Source organism: Rhagoletis zephyria, unplaced genomic scaffold (assembly GCF_001687245.7).
Source record: "Rhagoletis zephyria isolate East Lansing unplaced genomic scaffold, Rhagoletis_zephyria_1.1 Rzeph_scaffold_09423, whole genome shotgun sequence".
NCBI lineage: Eukaryota > Metazoa > Arthropoda > Insecta > Diptera > Tephritidae > Rhagoletis > Rhagoletis zephyria.
In genome coordinates, this window is record NW_016166501.1 from 1 (window position 1) to 16,559 (window position 16,559).

A 16,559-nucleotide genomic window follows, 5' to 3' on the forward strand; every position below is an offset into this window, starting at 1 on the left:
ACTCCTTGTGTCTCGAAATTTTGTGTACCAGTAAAATAATCAAATGCAGTGCAACGATGCCAACGAAGCCGATGCCGGCAAGTAAGAAGATCATTGATGGAGTGAAGAAAGTTTCCATTTTTATGGGTGTGTTAAGATCTTTGGCAGTGAGATCAATGTAGTCGGCTGCATATATGAAAATATGAAGCAGTTATGTACATGTAAAATTTCATCCAATTTCTAATATGCTTACGACAGAGTGGTATATCACAATGTTGCCAACGCACAGATTCGTCTAGTGTATAGCACCAGGGATAGGGTTCTTCACCGCCGGCATTGCGGCAGTAATTTTCACCTTCGGCTATTTGTGGAAACACCTGCGGCGGTTGGATATGTTTATGTGGATGTTGTACATCCCAGCGTTGGCAGGGTAAACCTGTTTTCGTAACATTTACGGTACCAAGGTAGTAGCGGCCGTTGCCATTGCGACAATCATCTATCGAAAAAAAAAACACATTCAAGGTATAGAAAATTAGTCTTCAATCGTTTTTCCGATCTTACAGCTTATTTCATCTTCTTTGATCTCGGTGAGTCCAATATATGAACAATTCGGTTTCTTAGCTGTGGCATTATATCTTGGCAGCACACCACAGTTGGGCAGTCGAAAATGTCCACGACTCTTTAAAAATATATTTCGCTCCTTCTTTTCTTCAATCAATACCCAGTCATTGTAGCAGAATTGTAGATGAGTTGCCGTGCAGTCCTCATAGCAAAGCGGCACCTTAATTGGGCGTCCATTTTCAGTTTGACAGTGAGGAAAAGCATAGGCGCATAGTATTTTCTGTAACGAAATTAGCGTTTAAATTTCTAAACGTATTACAATGGCTACAATATAACAAAGCACTCACCTCAGCTGCCACACGACATAATCCGGCCAGATCTGCAATTAATTCCTCCCATAAGGCGGTCGTTATCTGCTCATTCTTCCACCCACCCGTTGGGTCTTCACGGCTATACCACACCTGTCCGCTTATATATTGCTTACAAATTTTACCATTGTATGGCGCACAATAGCCCTTCTCCTCGTATTCGTGCTCACGCCATCTCTCAGCATTCACCGCGCTATATTGATGGTGATGATGCTGATGGCGTCCGCCTGCTGTCCCACTATCATCCTCCAATACTGCCTTCAGTGAACTAGTTGCAGCAGCAGTATTGGAGCAGCCGATTGTAAACAAAAATACCGCAGCCACCGCGAGCAAAACAAAAGTCCGAATACGAAAACAGCAACCACCAATAAAGTAGCCCAAAGCAAAATTGCCGCCTTTGCCACATTTCCGCTTAAGACTAACGCCACAAGCGCCAACACTTCCCACACCAAAAGTTGAGCTGCTTCTGGTGTTTTCTGTTGGCTGCGCCCCCTTTTGCACAATGCTCGCGCACTTCATCGTTGTGCTTGTCGATGTGTAAAGTGAAAACTAAGTTTTTCACAAGTTTTTACGACACATTTTTAACATTTTTGTTAATAAAAATGTTGTGCACAACTTAGGTAACAAGTTATTGATATTTTTTAGCAATTCTTTTGCTATTTTTCTTTAATATAGTGTAATGAAAAATATTGCAATTATTTTTTCTGTCTTTTGAAGACGCCTTACGAACTGTAAATGACAACTGGGAGGATAATTAATAGTAGGTATTGCTAGGGGTGGTTTTCCACCAAAACAGGGATGTTTTACACTGCGCAAAGGACTACGAAAAAAGGACGAAAATTATTTACGGCAACAGCTGACTTTATGTTAGAAGATAAGTTAAGAAAAATGTAGGTTGGCTTTACATATTTTATTACATATTATTCGTTTACATTACACTAGATACGTGATTAAATTGAATATTTACACGGCGTTTATTTATCTTCATCTGGAATGGTTTCCAAGCCCTGGTGGATTAAAAAAAAATTATTTTGATTAAAATCACTTCTGAAAGGATAATCATGCCTATTTCGGTATCCGACGGATGTCATCCGCATGGATCTAGTCCTATTCGCACTGTCATAAAAAGCGAATGTGAAGGATAAGATTCGTGCGAATAAGAACCGTCGGACCGTAATAGGCATGAATANATAACCGTTAAAAACTTTTTTAATAGGGACAGTACACGGATTGGAGAAAATATTAATACATTATTTAACATACAAATAATTGTAGAAGTTGTTAGATTTTTTAGAATAAACAATATTAGATTTTATTCTCAGATAGGATAAAACAATGCTAATTCATAAAAGGTGGTGATACCAGAGCAGCTATACTTTCGCCTCGGTGGTTCTTAATGCCCAAATGATGTGCTTGTTACAATTTTTACAGGTTATGTGCGTAAAATTTTACAGTTTAATGTTTATTTTTTATTCGCTTTGGGATAAATTGTATTTTTGAATAAAACACCGAAAAATGTAATACACGTTAACTTGATTCGAATCGAATTAAATAAAATGACAGCCGTTTTCCCTCCAATAAAATTTCAGTTGAAATACGATTGCCTACCTAATTCCGTAGTCCGAAAAAGATATTTCGATTCGAATCTCATTCGATTACGAATGCCTTGATTTCTGTATTAATTTAATAGGAGGCATAAACAATTCGTCGGAAAATTCGGATTTGAAATCACTGTAGTTTGAGCGTCCCAACCAAACGTATTGAAAACCAAAAGATTTACATAAACACCTGATAGGGATGCAATTTCACTTTCATACGTATTTGTTATGATCAGGAGGTCAATTCTCATTCTACGTTGTAATGAAGTAAAAAAATAAAACTTTTGCACCACATTTATTTCGGTGTAAATATTTGAAAACACTTCACGAAAACGCAGAACCGTAATTTACTCCCAGAGTTTACTTTTCATTTTCCATGACATAATATGTACTTATGTTTATTTAAATCTCCCTGCTTTGTTTCCAGAAACTATTGGTTTTAAGCCCTTTTTGGTAAAAATGGTAAAAAAAATATAATATAGCTAAAGAACGTAGACAATCTACGTTCACTGATATAGCTAATGGTTGGCATTGAATAGGACTCTTCTAATAGGACATGTTACTTGGTGACTCGGTATTCGGTGGTTTATCTCCATTTATTTTGTGTTCGTAGACAATTCTTTTACCGGTTTACCGAATACCATTCGGTTTCTGTATTTATACCAAAATGTCTAGAGTATGAGAACGAATTATTTTTTTCCTTTTTCCTGCTTAGTTTAGTTTTATAGCAAGGAAAATAATAATAATAATAATAGATTGGCNCCTAGAGTATGAGAACGAATTATTTTTTTCCTTTTTCCTGCTAAGTTAGTTTAGTTTTATAGCAAGGAAAATAATAATAATAATAATAGATTGGCGCTTACACATATGTTAGTGTTTGGCCGAGCTTTTCCTCCGGTTTGTGGCGTGCGCCTTGATGTTGTCACACAAAGCGGAGGGACCTACAGTTTTACGCCGACTCCGAACGGCGATTGTATTTTTATGAGAAGCTGTTTTTCATGGCAGAAATACACTCGGAGGTTTGCCATTGCCTGCCGAGGGACGACCGCTGTTATGAAAAAACCTTTTTTCTATATTTTTGCGATGTTGCTTTGACCAGGGTTTGAACCCAGGCATTGTGGAGTGGAAGCGCGCACTGCTTACCACTACACCACAGCGGCCGACAAGGAAAATATTAGATTAAAAAAAAGATGTTGGGTATGTTTTGCTAACTGCTATAATTGAATCCAAATATATATATACTAGAGACATAGGATCGACTTTGTGCTCACGTAGCTATTCGGGTTCAAATATAGAATTTTCGTAGATTTTACAAAATCGACGGCATGGTTTATTGAGCAATATGCAGCTGCGATTCGGATGATAAACCGGTACTATTTAATACACATGTAGTTATATTCATATAAAGAACTCCGATACAAAAAGATGACTTTATTATTACATTTTATTGGAGGTTTTCAAACCATTTTTTTTAATACAATTTTAAAAAATTCTTGAAATGCTGGTTGAGAAAAATATTTCGATTTAAACTATTGCTCTCTTTCATACTCTTGCTTTAGCGGTGTGAAATCTGTTGTAAGTAGATTGCATGACTTACCAATTTCACCTATCACCGGTCGCAATTTGGAAACAGTTTTACCATTTTACCCGATTTCTGGCTAGATTGAGCCGGTTTCGAATGAAAACAGCCGGAGAAAGTTCGGTTTAGCCGGCAGCATATTTGTTAGCCGCTTTGACCATAAAAATTATCCGTTTTAGCCGATTTTGCTATTCGCAATATTTTCTTAAAATTTATATATATATATATATGNTAAAAAAATTATCCGTTTTAGCCGATTTTGCTATTCGCAATATTTTCTTAAAATTTATATATATATATATGTTAAAGTTTCCATTTTTACAATTTAAGGTCCCAAAATCTATTATCTTGGAGAGATTTTTCATGTCGAACTGTGTTACATATATATAATTGAAAGACAATTTTTTCTAATCCGAAAATACTGGGCCGATTTCAGTGATTTTTAATTTAAGCACATATACAGTGACCCAAATATAAACTGGGACGCGACCTTTTAGCAAGGTTTGGCTATTTTCCTTAAGTCAGTTTAACATTTATTCTTTTTTATGAAAATGTTGCTGATTACTTAAAAAATACCATTAAAATCCAAACTTCATACTTTGTGAAAATATTATGAAAATTTTGCTAATTTTCACCAAAATTTTAGCATAATAAAGTAAAAATTTAAAGTACCTAGCATTTACCGCTTACTTTTGGAAATTTTTTTGTTGACGGACGGTATTCGTAACACCATCATTAGAAAAAATGCCAAAAATCAGTAGTAAGTCCAAATTTGCACCTCATTAAACTAAAATTTAAAAGACTACAAAACTGCATACCATAATTTTTCCTAAAGTTGCCGACTAAAAAGTCAAAAATTTTAGTGAATTTCCGCAGAAATTTCATGAATATTTGAACTATGGTGAGACAGTTTGGCAAAAAATTTACTTGCCGCTAATTTTGTTACCGATTCACACATGCTTAAGGTAAAATTTTTCACTAGGAAAAAAGTGTCATAAGTTTGTAATTTATCTCTGTTTTATATTTATCTAAGTAATACAAACATGACTTCTGATGTAGAGCTTTAATTAAACAAGTATAACGACAGTTTCCCTTGTTAACTAAAAATAATTTAATGAGTTTATAAGTCTTTCAACTTTATTCAAATAAAACATGTTAATATTAGGTGACGCATTTTATACAATGTTCGGACCGTCATTGCAAAACATGTTTTCGTTGCTATAACTGGCTTTCAACCTAAAACTTGTGTTTTCGTCCATGTAAAATCTGTCAAATGAAAACCAGTTTTCGCTAATACTAGGTTCACATATAAGTAGATTATCCTCATTTTCGAGCTTAACACCCTAATCTGTAATTATAACAAGAGATTAGCCATATAAAATTCGTCCCTTGTTAATCTGTAATTATAAAATAATCTCAGATTTAACCGATAACTTTTCGGTGTCCATCCTAGTTTTATCGATTGTTTTTGCGAAAGAGAAGAGAAATGCCAAATGTAAAAGTAAACAAAAATGTACGCTAGCAAGTAAAAGAGGTTTGTAAAGGCATTTTTAATAAAATGTTAAGTTAAAATATATTTATATTGCTTATTATAGCAGAAAAACGTGATCACGGTGGCACAGAGAAGAAACATCCTCAGAAACATTCCTTGAGATGTGAGAATAACAAGCACAACAAATTTGACGGCTAATAATCTGAGATTTGCCTGTGTAAACGGGGTGATTAAAAAACGAGCTTTGATTGAGATAATATTGATATTTGTACATAGTTTAAAACTACTTGAAAACTCACGTTCCACTCATTTTAATCGATGTCTTCTCTAGTAGTTTAGATATATTTATCGAAGTGGAAGTCATATTTTATCATTTCTAATACACTAGTTGGGATTTATTGTCAATTGGGTGGCGAAATTAAAATATGAACAAAAGAAAAAGGTTGCTAATCATGAACGAAAGACACAAGATCACGCGGGAAGGGAAGAAAGAAAAAAGTTATTTTCTAGCTGCTGAAATCTCGACGCCATCTTTGTTGTAAGAAATAAAGAACGAAGAGAACGAAGAAAACCGCGAAATTGTTGAACGCATGAATAATCATTTTTATTATGCAAATTCTTCTATAAATCATGTCATTGTGATAAATTATTCTTTACCTTATGTGTCCACACGTTGTCACATGCGAAAATGAAGAAAATTGCAGTAAAAAGCCACCACCAAATTGTAAACAACGAAGAAATGTAAACAAACGGCTAATGTCAAAATCGTTAAACTTTTTTCCTTAATGCGAATCTAACGGGCTACTCTCCTGCCCGAGTGATCTTGTATTTTTGGTTCATGGTTGCTCATGATAAGAAAATGAAAGACAAAGATTTTGATTTTGTTTTTTTCGTAGCCAAACTGTAAGCAAGGAATGAAAGAAACGAAAACACTAACAACCGGTGCGAACCATGAACCAATTAGAACAGATCTGACCGGTTGAGGAGCAGCCATTTGTAATAGCAATTGAGAAAAAAGTGTGTGACGTTCGCAATTTTGAAGTTTGCTATTTCTGTTTTGCTTCTTTCTTTATGTGTATTTAGTCGGTGGTTTATTTCAGTGATTTTTAAGTGGCTTTTTGTGCAAATGTAATTAAAATGAAGTGCGCGGTGATTGGATGCAAAAACTCGTACAAAAATAATAAATTGCTTAGCACAAACATGTGCACAACATTGCTTGCATTTTTCCTTTATGCTTCGTCTTCATATTATTTGTTTACTTTTCACAGAAAATAACATGGCGCCGAAATTACAATCGTCAGCCAGAAAATTACTTTTTTCTTTTGCTTCATCTTGTCAGATCTTGTGTAGTTGGATCATGGGTGCGAACAGCTTTCAGCCCACAATCCCACAACTCGTTTTCAAACTGTTTTCGTTGTCGGTCCGACCATGGCATTAGCAGTTTTAGTGGGTTTTTCGCCAATTTGGCCTCCCTCCAAAGTTCTGGCAACACTGTTTGGAAACGGCATGTTACAAAAACAACAAGCGCAAAACCAACAAAGGTGACAGTTCCCACGGTGACAATTGCATTTCATCGTTCCTTCCAAAGACGGTAGAAAAAATTGTTGATCGGTCTTTTCGGGCAGGCAGTTTTTCGCAATTAGTTTTAATTTGTAAAAATCAATTATTTTGTGCTTTCTTCTATAAAGTTCAGCGTAGAAGAGCTATAAAAGGAACTCCAAACTCGAGAAAAATTTGCCAGAGCCCGCTCACGACTCGAAGATACGTAACGATTAGTACCGTTGTAGGCCAACAGCAAATTAAAGTGGAAAAGGAGGATCAGGAGCAGCTGCAAAAAATAATGGCGAGCAATAATAACAGCGGAATCATTGAACCAACTTTTCCGACTGGTGCACTGGTCCCCAAAGCGGAAACTGGTGTTATAAACTTTTTACAAAAGTATCCTGAATATGATGGGCGTGACGCGGTGATCGCTATTTTCGATTCCGGTGTAGATCCGCGTGCCACAGGCCTGGAGGTAAGACTTTTCGATGTTCTTGTAGGTTATGGACAAGTGGCTTCACTTGGTCGTGGAAATGTTTTCTAATTTTATTTTCCTGGCAGACGCTATGTGATGGAAAAACAGTTAAGGTGATCGAACGTTTTGACTGCACTGGTTGCGGTGACGTGGACGTGTCAAAAAAAGTAATCGCGAACGACAAAGGTTTCATCACCGGAATTTCGGGTCGCCAACTTAAGGTAAACACAAAAGTTTATAACCGGCTTAGCAAGACCATAAAAGAAGTATCTTAAAGTATTACATATTATAATTTACAAGCCATAAATGATTAAGAATTGGACTCAAATAGTATGCGCTAGCATTAAGACCATACAAATTCAACAAATGATTGAGGTTTTGAACTAATTGCTTAAAGTATGAGTTAAAGTGCAAATCATCATGATTATGAATATACAGTTTTTATATTAGCAATGCATTAATATCTGAATTGCAAGCATACGCAATTAATATTGTACTTCTTTGTTTTGTTTATTTACACTTAACATTAACAAACAAATATTCATACATAAATAGATATGTAAGTGTAATTCGTTTATTTATCTAATCTTTAATCTATTGTAGTTGACACCTCAAATGACTGCTTCAAATACTGTCAATGGCGAGTATCGCATAGGTTTGAAAAATTTCTATGACTTGTGCCCATTTAAGGTGAGGGAAAATATAATAAACTTTAACAAAACCAAGGAATGGGATGGGCCCAATAAACTTGCCGCCGCTGCAACTTCACGTAAATTGATCGAATTCGAAGCTCAAAACTCAGGTGAGTGTCGTAAATTAAATATTTGTTAATTTTTATCATGATTTTTTGTTTATTTTTTTACAGACTTATCAAAACTGAGTTGGGATAAAAAATTGATAAAAGAAGATTTAGACAACACCTTAGAAATGCTAAACAGTTATGATAAGCTTTACAAAGACATCAAAACTACGTATGATTGTATATTGTATCAAACTGCAAATGGCTGGCAAGCGGTAATCGATACCACAGAGAAGGTAATTAATAACAGTCTTATAACACATTATTGTACTAACTATATTAGTTGCTTAGGGTGATCTTGAAAATGCGCTGCACATTGGCGAGTACGCAAAGACGCATGAGATTAAAAATGTAGATGATTTCTTCTCAATTTCCATCAATGTGCACGACAGTGGGGATCTGCTGGAGGTTGTGGGCATGTGTTGTAAGTTACGGGAATTATTTTATGAAGGACATTATTAACCTCTGCTCATAAATGGTTTCAGCATCACATGGCACTCATGTTGCTTCCATTGCTAGTGGCAATCATGCTTCCAAAGACGTGGATGGTGTAGCGCCGAACGCCCGTATTGTTTCGCTTACAATTGGTGATGGACGGTTGGGGTCTATGGAGACTGGCACAGCACTAGTTCGGGCCATGATGAAAGTAATGGAATTATGTCGATCTGGCACCAAAATCGACGTCATCAATATGAGTTATGGCGAGCATGCACATTGGTCGAATGCTGGGTAAGTCAACTGTATGATTTTTTTTTAAGTATTAATTTTTTATCATATTTAATTAATATTAAATTTCAAAATTGTACAAAAACGAATCTACTTTGAAATTGAATTGCACAAAATAATTAAAATATGAAATGACGTGAAATGAATTTAACATGAAAGCCCTTTGGTTGTTGATAAGAAACGTAAAAAGAAACGGAAGGCCTATATGAGGTAAAATATATCCCCGTTTGTTTAATAATTAGCTATATAAGCAGACTTTGATAAACATTTTATACATTTGTGAATAACAATGCATTTGTGCGTATCCACAAAATTACTAAACAAAAAATTTCAAAGTAAATTCAGTTAATAATTCCTAAAATTGGTTATTTCTTGCATTGGCTAACTATGTATAAATATTTGTAAGTTCTAACATTTGGATGCCATTTGCTGTTTTAAATGTTACATTAACGAAATGGTAACAAAAAATAATGATTTTCAATTCTTTTATTTGTAATTTTCAGTCGTATTGGTGAATTGATGAGTGAGGTGGTGAATAAATACGGCGTTGTATGGGTAGCTTCTGCTGGCAATCATGGCCCTGCCCTTTGCACGGTGGGCACGCCACCAGATATAAGCCAGCCCAGCTGCATTGGTATGTAAAACATAATAAATCCTAGAAATATATTTGATACACATTTTTATTTAAAATTATGCTAAATAGGTGTTGGGGCTTACGTCTCGCCACAAATGATGGAGGCGGAATATGTAATGCGCGAAAAGCTGCCTGGCAATGTTTACACTTGGACATCGCGCGATCCCTGTATTGATGGGGGTCAAGGTGTAACAGTGTGTGCGCCTGGTGGTGCTATTACATCAGTACCGCAATTTACTATGAGTAAATCGCAGTTGATGAATGGCACCAGCATGGCAGCACCGCATGTTGCCGGCGCGATAGGTAAGTAGACTGTTAAAGGCTTAAAATTGATGTGGCATACTTACATATCTATTTTTGTTTCTATGCGTAGCCCTTTTAATATCTGGTCTCAAACAAAAAGGTATTAAATATTCTCCATACAGCATTAAGCGCGCAATAACAAACACTGCCACCAAGCTTGGCTATGTTGACCCATTTGCACAAGGCAGCGGTTTGTTGAACGTAGAAAAGGCGTTTGAGTATTTGACACAACATGATAATGCCATTGAGAATATGTTGAGGTAAGACGATAGTATTATTGTATAAATCACTATTTAAAATGTTCCAAATAATTACAGATTTGCCGTGCGTTGTAGTGCGCAAAATGCCAAGGGCATACACTTACGGCAGGGCGTGCTGAAGAAGCCAATCGAATGTGATGTTAGTATTGAGCCAGTTTTCTTCAACGAACTCGAAACTGGTTAGTTAAATATAAAAAATTTGAAGATTTAATAGCAGTATAATAATTTCTTCATTCATTTAGAACCACAACAAAAGTTCAGTTTTAATGTACGTTTGAATCTGATATCCTCGAAGCCATTCGTGCAATGCGGTGCTTACTTGGATTTAAGCTATTCGTCGCGTTCGATGTCGGTAAAGATCGATCCTACTGGACTACAGCCTGGCGTTCATACGGCAATGTGAGTGTGGAGCGGAGTGGTTCGCTAATAACGGATAGTCTCTGCATTTGATTTCTCTTTTTCCTGTTTTATTTTAACAGTATATCTGCATACGACTCAAACTGCGTACAGAAAGGAGCTCTTTTCGAAATACCAGTCACTGTAGTGCAACCACATACCGTCAATTGCAGCGAGTCGCGCACCTTTCATTGTTCATCCGCTAAGAACGATGGTAGCATAGAGTTCCAACCTAATACTATACAAAGAGATTTTATTTTGGTGCCAAATAATGCAACGTGGGCCGGTAAGTCAAAATATTCACGTTTACCCATACTAATTTGCTGACTAACGAATTCTCATATTTTTGTTGTTCTCTGGTACAGTGCTCAAAATGCGTTCGACGGACAAAAATCGTGAAAATGACGTTGGCAGATTCTTTGTACACACAATGCAAATATTGCCAAAATCATCATGTCGCATGTTAGAGACTATGAAAATTTTGGCCGTGAATTCGGAAAACGAGACCACTTTGCATTTTCCCGTTGAGGTAAAGAGTACCTATAAAATTTTTTTTTTAGATATTATATTTTAAACCATCGATAAACGTTTAATCTCAACAGGAGAACAATATTCTAGAGCTTTGCATTGCAAAATATTGGTCCAACTATGGCACAACGCATATCAAATATAGTTTAGAATTTCATGGCATAAAAGCAATCAATTCAAGTCCATGTACGTAAAAAATATATCTTCTTAGTTCCTCAGTCTAATTTTGATTATTATATTATATAAATGAAATGAAATATTATATTTCATGTACGCTTTTATGCCATTCATAACTTTAGACATGATGCAGGCAGCACGTGGCCTTCACAAGCTGGATTTTGTTGCATTAAATAGCGAGGATTTGCAACCACAAGTTCAGCTAAAGACTGCCGCTGTGGTGCTGCGACCCAGCGAAGCCCGCATTTCGCCGCTCAGTCCAACTCGCGATGTCATACCCGAAGGTCGCCAAATATATCAAAATCTCCTAACGTATACGCTCCATGTTCCCAAGGCACAAGAAATTGCACTATATGCACCCATTTTCAATGCATTGCTCTACGAGGCCGAATTTGAATCACAGCTTTGGATGATGTTTGACTCCAACAAGGCGGTAGTTGCTTGCGGAGATGCACATTCGCATAAAGTTTTTACGAAATTTGAGAAGGGCGAGTATACGATTAAATTGCAAATACGCCACGAAAAGCGTGATCTGCTGGAAAAAGTATCAGAGGCTAATATGGTAGCACTGTTCAGGTTTGCTAACGCAATCACTCTGGACTTCTACGACCATTTCAATAACTGTCTGGTCGGCAGACGTAAATTCACCAGCTGTATTGTGAAGGACAATCCACCCAAGGTGCTGTATGTTGCCCCGTTGCCACAGGAGAAGTTGACAAAGGCCAATTTGCCTGCGAGTAGCGCTTGGTTGGGCGGTACCATTACATTCGCCAAAGATGAGGCAGTACGTCGTATTGACGCACATGAATTTACATATTTACTAAATCCACCAGAAAAGAAGAACGGTAATGGCGGCAATTCCGGAAGTGGCAGCGGGACGGCAAACGCATCTAAGTCGAAAACGAATGTCTCAATTGCGAGCACATCTACAACCAGCACGACAAACTCAACAACAGCTACAACAGGGGCTAATTCCGCCGCTTCCGGTGATGGTGCTGCTAAAGTTAGTACTGATGGTGCTGCATCGCCCAAGAAGTCGGCTGCCGACGAGTATGCCGAAGGCTTACGCGACTACCAGTGCATGATGATCACCAAATCCGGTAAGTGTTCTTGAAATTCGATGTTAGAGCACTTTGAAACATTTTCCTTGCTTACAGAGGTAGGCAAAGCTGAAGACATTTACGATGAGGTGATTGCTGCGCATCCCAAACATTTGGTAGCACACGTATTGTTCATGCAAAATATCGATGCAAATGAATATAAGCCACTTTTGCCGCTTACCTTTGCCAAAATGGTCAATACAAATGTGGATGCCGATAGCCACAAGGAGGAAATGGTAAGGATACGTACTGCATTGGAACGCGTTGCACAGCTGGGCGGTTTCGTTGTAAGTGACATGGCTGATGAATATGATGCTTTATTCGCATATTATGGTCTCAAAAATGATACCCGTCCAGATGCCAGTAAAATCAAGACGTAAGTTGATTGCAATTTTGCATTTTGGTAATACGTAACTATTATTTGAATTTACAACTTCCCAAATATAGCAATATGGACAAGAAAAAGGCAAATTTGTTGGAAGCTCTAGCCAGAAGGGGTGTGGCCAAAATTAAGATAAGCATTATCGATGGCAACATGAAGGATCACTTGGAAGAGTTCAGTGAAATTTATGTTGAAATTTCCAAGCTGGCTGACCCCACTGACTCAAAGGTAAAGTAGAAAGAAGATTGAATAAGAATAATTATTAAATTTTTTGTTACAGGTCATCAATTTCACACTCTGGCATGCGTTTGCAAATTCGCAATATGGTCGCATGTATAAAATACTGCAAAAAATGTACGATGACAAACGTCAACGTGATATACTAGAAGAGTTAAATTTGGTGGCAGGTGCTTTAGAATTCGGGCATCTACAGACAGCCATACAGCGTATGACTGTAACAGCATATCCGAATGGCTTCCGTATATTTTAATTATTGTAATTTATCCTAAATTAGAAGCAAAAAACACTGGTTAGCAAAACGAAGAGAACGCACATCATAAGCAAGGATGTTTAACAAATCTAAGACATTATCTACTTATATATATAGTTCATTTGTTTTCTCTATAACATCTGTATGTAAGATTATCTTTCTTTAGAAAGTGTGTATTAAGTTTTTTTTGTTTAAATTGTTCTTCGGCACTTGTATTGTAATTGTGAAATTTAGCTCAAAACATTGTAAACTCTTCAGCGAGTAAAACAAGGTAAAATTAAAAAATAAAACTTTTTATTACACAATTTATGTGCTTATTATTATAGTAAATTCGGCTGGGACGCGAAACAGTTTGTATGCTATTTCGAATAAAGTTTTCTCCCGGAAGAATTCAATAAATGTGGGTGTGTTCAGAAATGCATCAAGCCAAAGCATCAGTCTCTTTTAATTCTAAATGATGGAAATGGCAAATATGCGCCACCGTGCAACAAATGCTGAATTGCAACTTAGTTGCATAAATAAGAAATGTCCATCAATTATAGTTTAGAAGTAAAAGAGACTGATGCATTTCTGAACGCACCCACTATTACTTTTTATGAGCATCTAGTGCTACGCGAAAATTTTGGCGACTTGTGCCTCCATCAAGCGTTCGGGGACCAAATTTGTGACAATCAGTTGCTCATCACTGACAAATCACAAGCAAATACAAATTTTTACGGCGTAATTTCTGCAGCATTTCAGAAGATTTTCAATTGAGCATCAGCAACGCTATCAAGAAAGCATACAAAATTGCGGTAATTGTAACGTAGCTCGAGCACACCCTCATTTTTCGCACTTACTCGTTTTTGGGGTGTGGCCATGGTGCAATAATTACAGGTATTGTCTTCCCAGAGAGCGCCTATTCCGATCTACCTTATTTGAAAAACATCATTGTTGCCCACAATTAAATGTTTACTGCTAGGGAAAAGGGATATTTCTTTACCCCATATATCATATATGTATGTACACGTATTTGTTTTTAACAAACCTTTGCAAAAGCCAAAAAAACATTTATTAGTAAATACATTCAAGATTTGTATGGCTCACTTCATTTCAAATGTTTTTTTGACGTCCAATAATGCAAGGAAAGCTCAACGTCGAGAAGCTGCAATAAGAGCAGACGGCCAATTTATTCACCAATCAACTCTCACACCTGCTCTGAGAAACCACTTTTCAGCAAAGAAGCAAGTGAGCACTGGAACCACATATTCCGCTCATTACGTGCGGCCGCCAAAGAAGTAGTCGAAAGAACTGATATGAATAGGAATGCCCCGGAAGGTGCAGAGGAAAAATGTGCCACCTTTGGGCCCACGCTGTTATAGGGAGCTGAAGAGGAGAGCGAGGAGTATTTGCCGCCATAAGAAGTGAGCGGCCGAAAAACGTGAATGCAAAGAGCTTGAAATGAGAGGACAAACGCCAGAGAGTAACGCGATGGTTTTAAAACCAGGGCAAACTCCTGCAAGAACAACCATGGAGACTTAGTTACCGATGTCCAGAAGGTATTTAAATTATACAGGGAAGAGTTTAACACTTTATCGAATGGCAGCAGCACTTAAGGTAGTGGAGAAGACACACTCGGGCCCCGGTCGATTCTGACGAGGTTCAAGTTTCGAATACAGATCTGTTGAAATAATCTGTAGGTATTAAATTTCTCTCAAATGTAACGTGAGTTATAATAGGGCGATTCATCTAAACGCGTAAATGCCTCGTAACCACGTAAACCTCGTAAACTTACTTAATTTTGTATGGAAACCCGATTTATTTACGAGCTGTACGCAGTAGAGGTATATGCGGCGGCGGCGACGTTCGGCGCCTAAGGAATTTTGTACAAAATTTTCATAAAGTATTTATGTACATTAGGGTGGTCCAAAAACAGAAAAGTCGGAATTTTAATGCTCTCACCCCCTAGGATTATTCTAGATCGAAACAAGTATACCCATATTTTTTTTTATTTTGAAATAAAAAAATATTTAGAGGTCGCTCAAAGCGCTCAAAGTTTTCCATGTATTTTTATATGGGAAAAAACTTTTCGTAGAAATGGTATAGAATTCTTGAAAATCAATTTTTTTCGACCGGAAAACTATGGTTCTCTTCAGGAGACTTTCAATAATAATATCCTATTTTTTATTTAACCATTTTTTAATACTAACAATTTTTTATTTGTCCGCCAATTGCATTTTTCGGGGCTTTTGTGGGTTTTTGCGGACCTATAAGTTATAGTTGCGATGAAAAATGGTTAAATAAACAATTGGGTGTTATTACTGGGAATCTACTGCAGACAAACAGAGTTTTTCGATAGAAAGATATTGATTCTTAAGAATTCTATACCATTTCTACGAAAAGTTGTTTTTTCCCCAGATAAAATACATGGAAAACTTTGGGCGCTTTGAGCGACCTCTAATTATTTTTTGATTTCAAAATAAAAAATAGGGATATTTGTTTTTCGGTATAGAACAGAGGTTCCCAAACTTTTTTCTCGTAGACCCCTTTCAAAAATTTACTGGTTTCGGTGGACCCCTGCTGATACATTTCTAAATATTCTCAAACCTCGGAAAAAAATTAAATGTGAAAATTAGATCTAACAATGTAAATTTGCATCGTGGGTGAATTCAAAAACTAAACTCCGAGTGGCCAAAATACAAGTCAAAATATTTTCTTGTGTTCTGTTTATAAAAATAATGTGATTACACACTTGTAGGTCTTAAAAAATAGAGCTCGTAAATACATCAAAATACTCTCTCGCTCGGAAGAGCTATATTTTTTAAGAGCACTGCGAGCGCTAGCGTTATTTACATTATCTTCACCATAAACTCATCAAATGCTCGGCTCACTTATGACTTTGTACGTGGAGTACATGTAAAATAGTTTTTTTGTATTAATGGCATCTATTTTATTTTTATCGCTCCGAGTTTTAAAGTGAGGCGAAAAATATGTATCACATTTTTAAAACACAAAACTTAACACATCAAAACGGCAAAGCTTTTTACGCCAAACTTTTAATTCAAAAACTGACAATAGAGAAAAGAACGAGTTTAAAAAAATTCGATGAAAAATAACCAAGCGAGCAAGAAGCACAAAAAGTGTTCCACCGTCTCATCTTCTTCAAGGCAAGATGGGCAAATGGACTTGTC

General features: G+C 36.6%; 2 protein-coding genes across 2 annotated transcripts; one reads left to right on the forward strand and one right to left on the reverse strand.

The window, feature by feature from the left end:
- Positions 1-6: 6 nt before the first annotated feature.
- Positions 7-2,073, reverse strand: LOC108375781 (tyrosine-protein kinase transmembrane receptor Ror2-like; the record flags this gene model as incomplete). Its single annotated transcript, XM_017631932.1, has 4 exons — positions 888-2,073; positions 541-820; positions 233-475; positions 7-165 (listed from the first exon to the last, which is right to left on the reverse strand). Coding segments are annotated over exons 1-4 (1,222 nt in total), but the record flags the coding sequence as incomplete, so codon positions are not given.
- Positions 2,074-7,133: 5,060 nt separating this feature from the next.
- TppII (Tripeptidyl-peptidase II) lies at positions 7,134-13,640 on the forward strand. The gene is made up of 18 exons (XM_017631934.1): positions 7,134-7,594; positions 7,681-7,815; positions 8,198-8,396; positions 8,460-8,629; positions 8,685-8,817; positions 8,879-9,122; positions 9,623-9,753; positions 9,823-10,056; positions 10,127-10,316; positions 10,374-10,495; positions 10,559-10,715; positions 10,796-10,998; positions 11,078-11,241; positions 11,315-11,426; positions 11,540-12,517; positions 12,575-12,893; positions 12,965-13,127; positions 13,180-13,640. Exons 1-18 carry the CDS (start codon positions 7,418-7,420, stop codon positions 13,387-13,389), a joined length of 4,041 nt encoding a protein of 1,346 aa, XP_017487423.1. The 5' UTR covers positions 7,134-7,417; the 3' UTR covers positions 13,390-13,640.
- Positions 13,641-16,559: the final 2,919 nt, after the last annotated feature.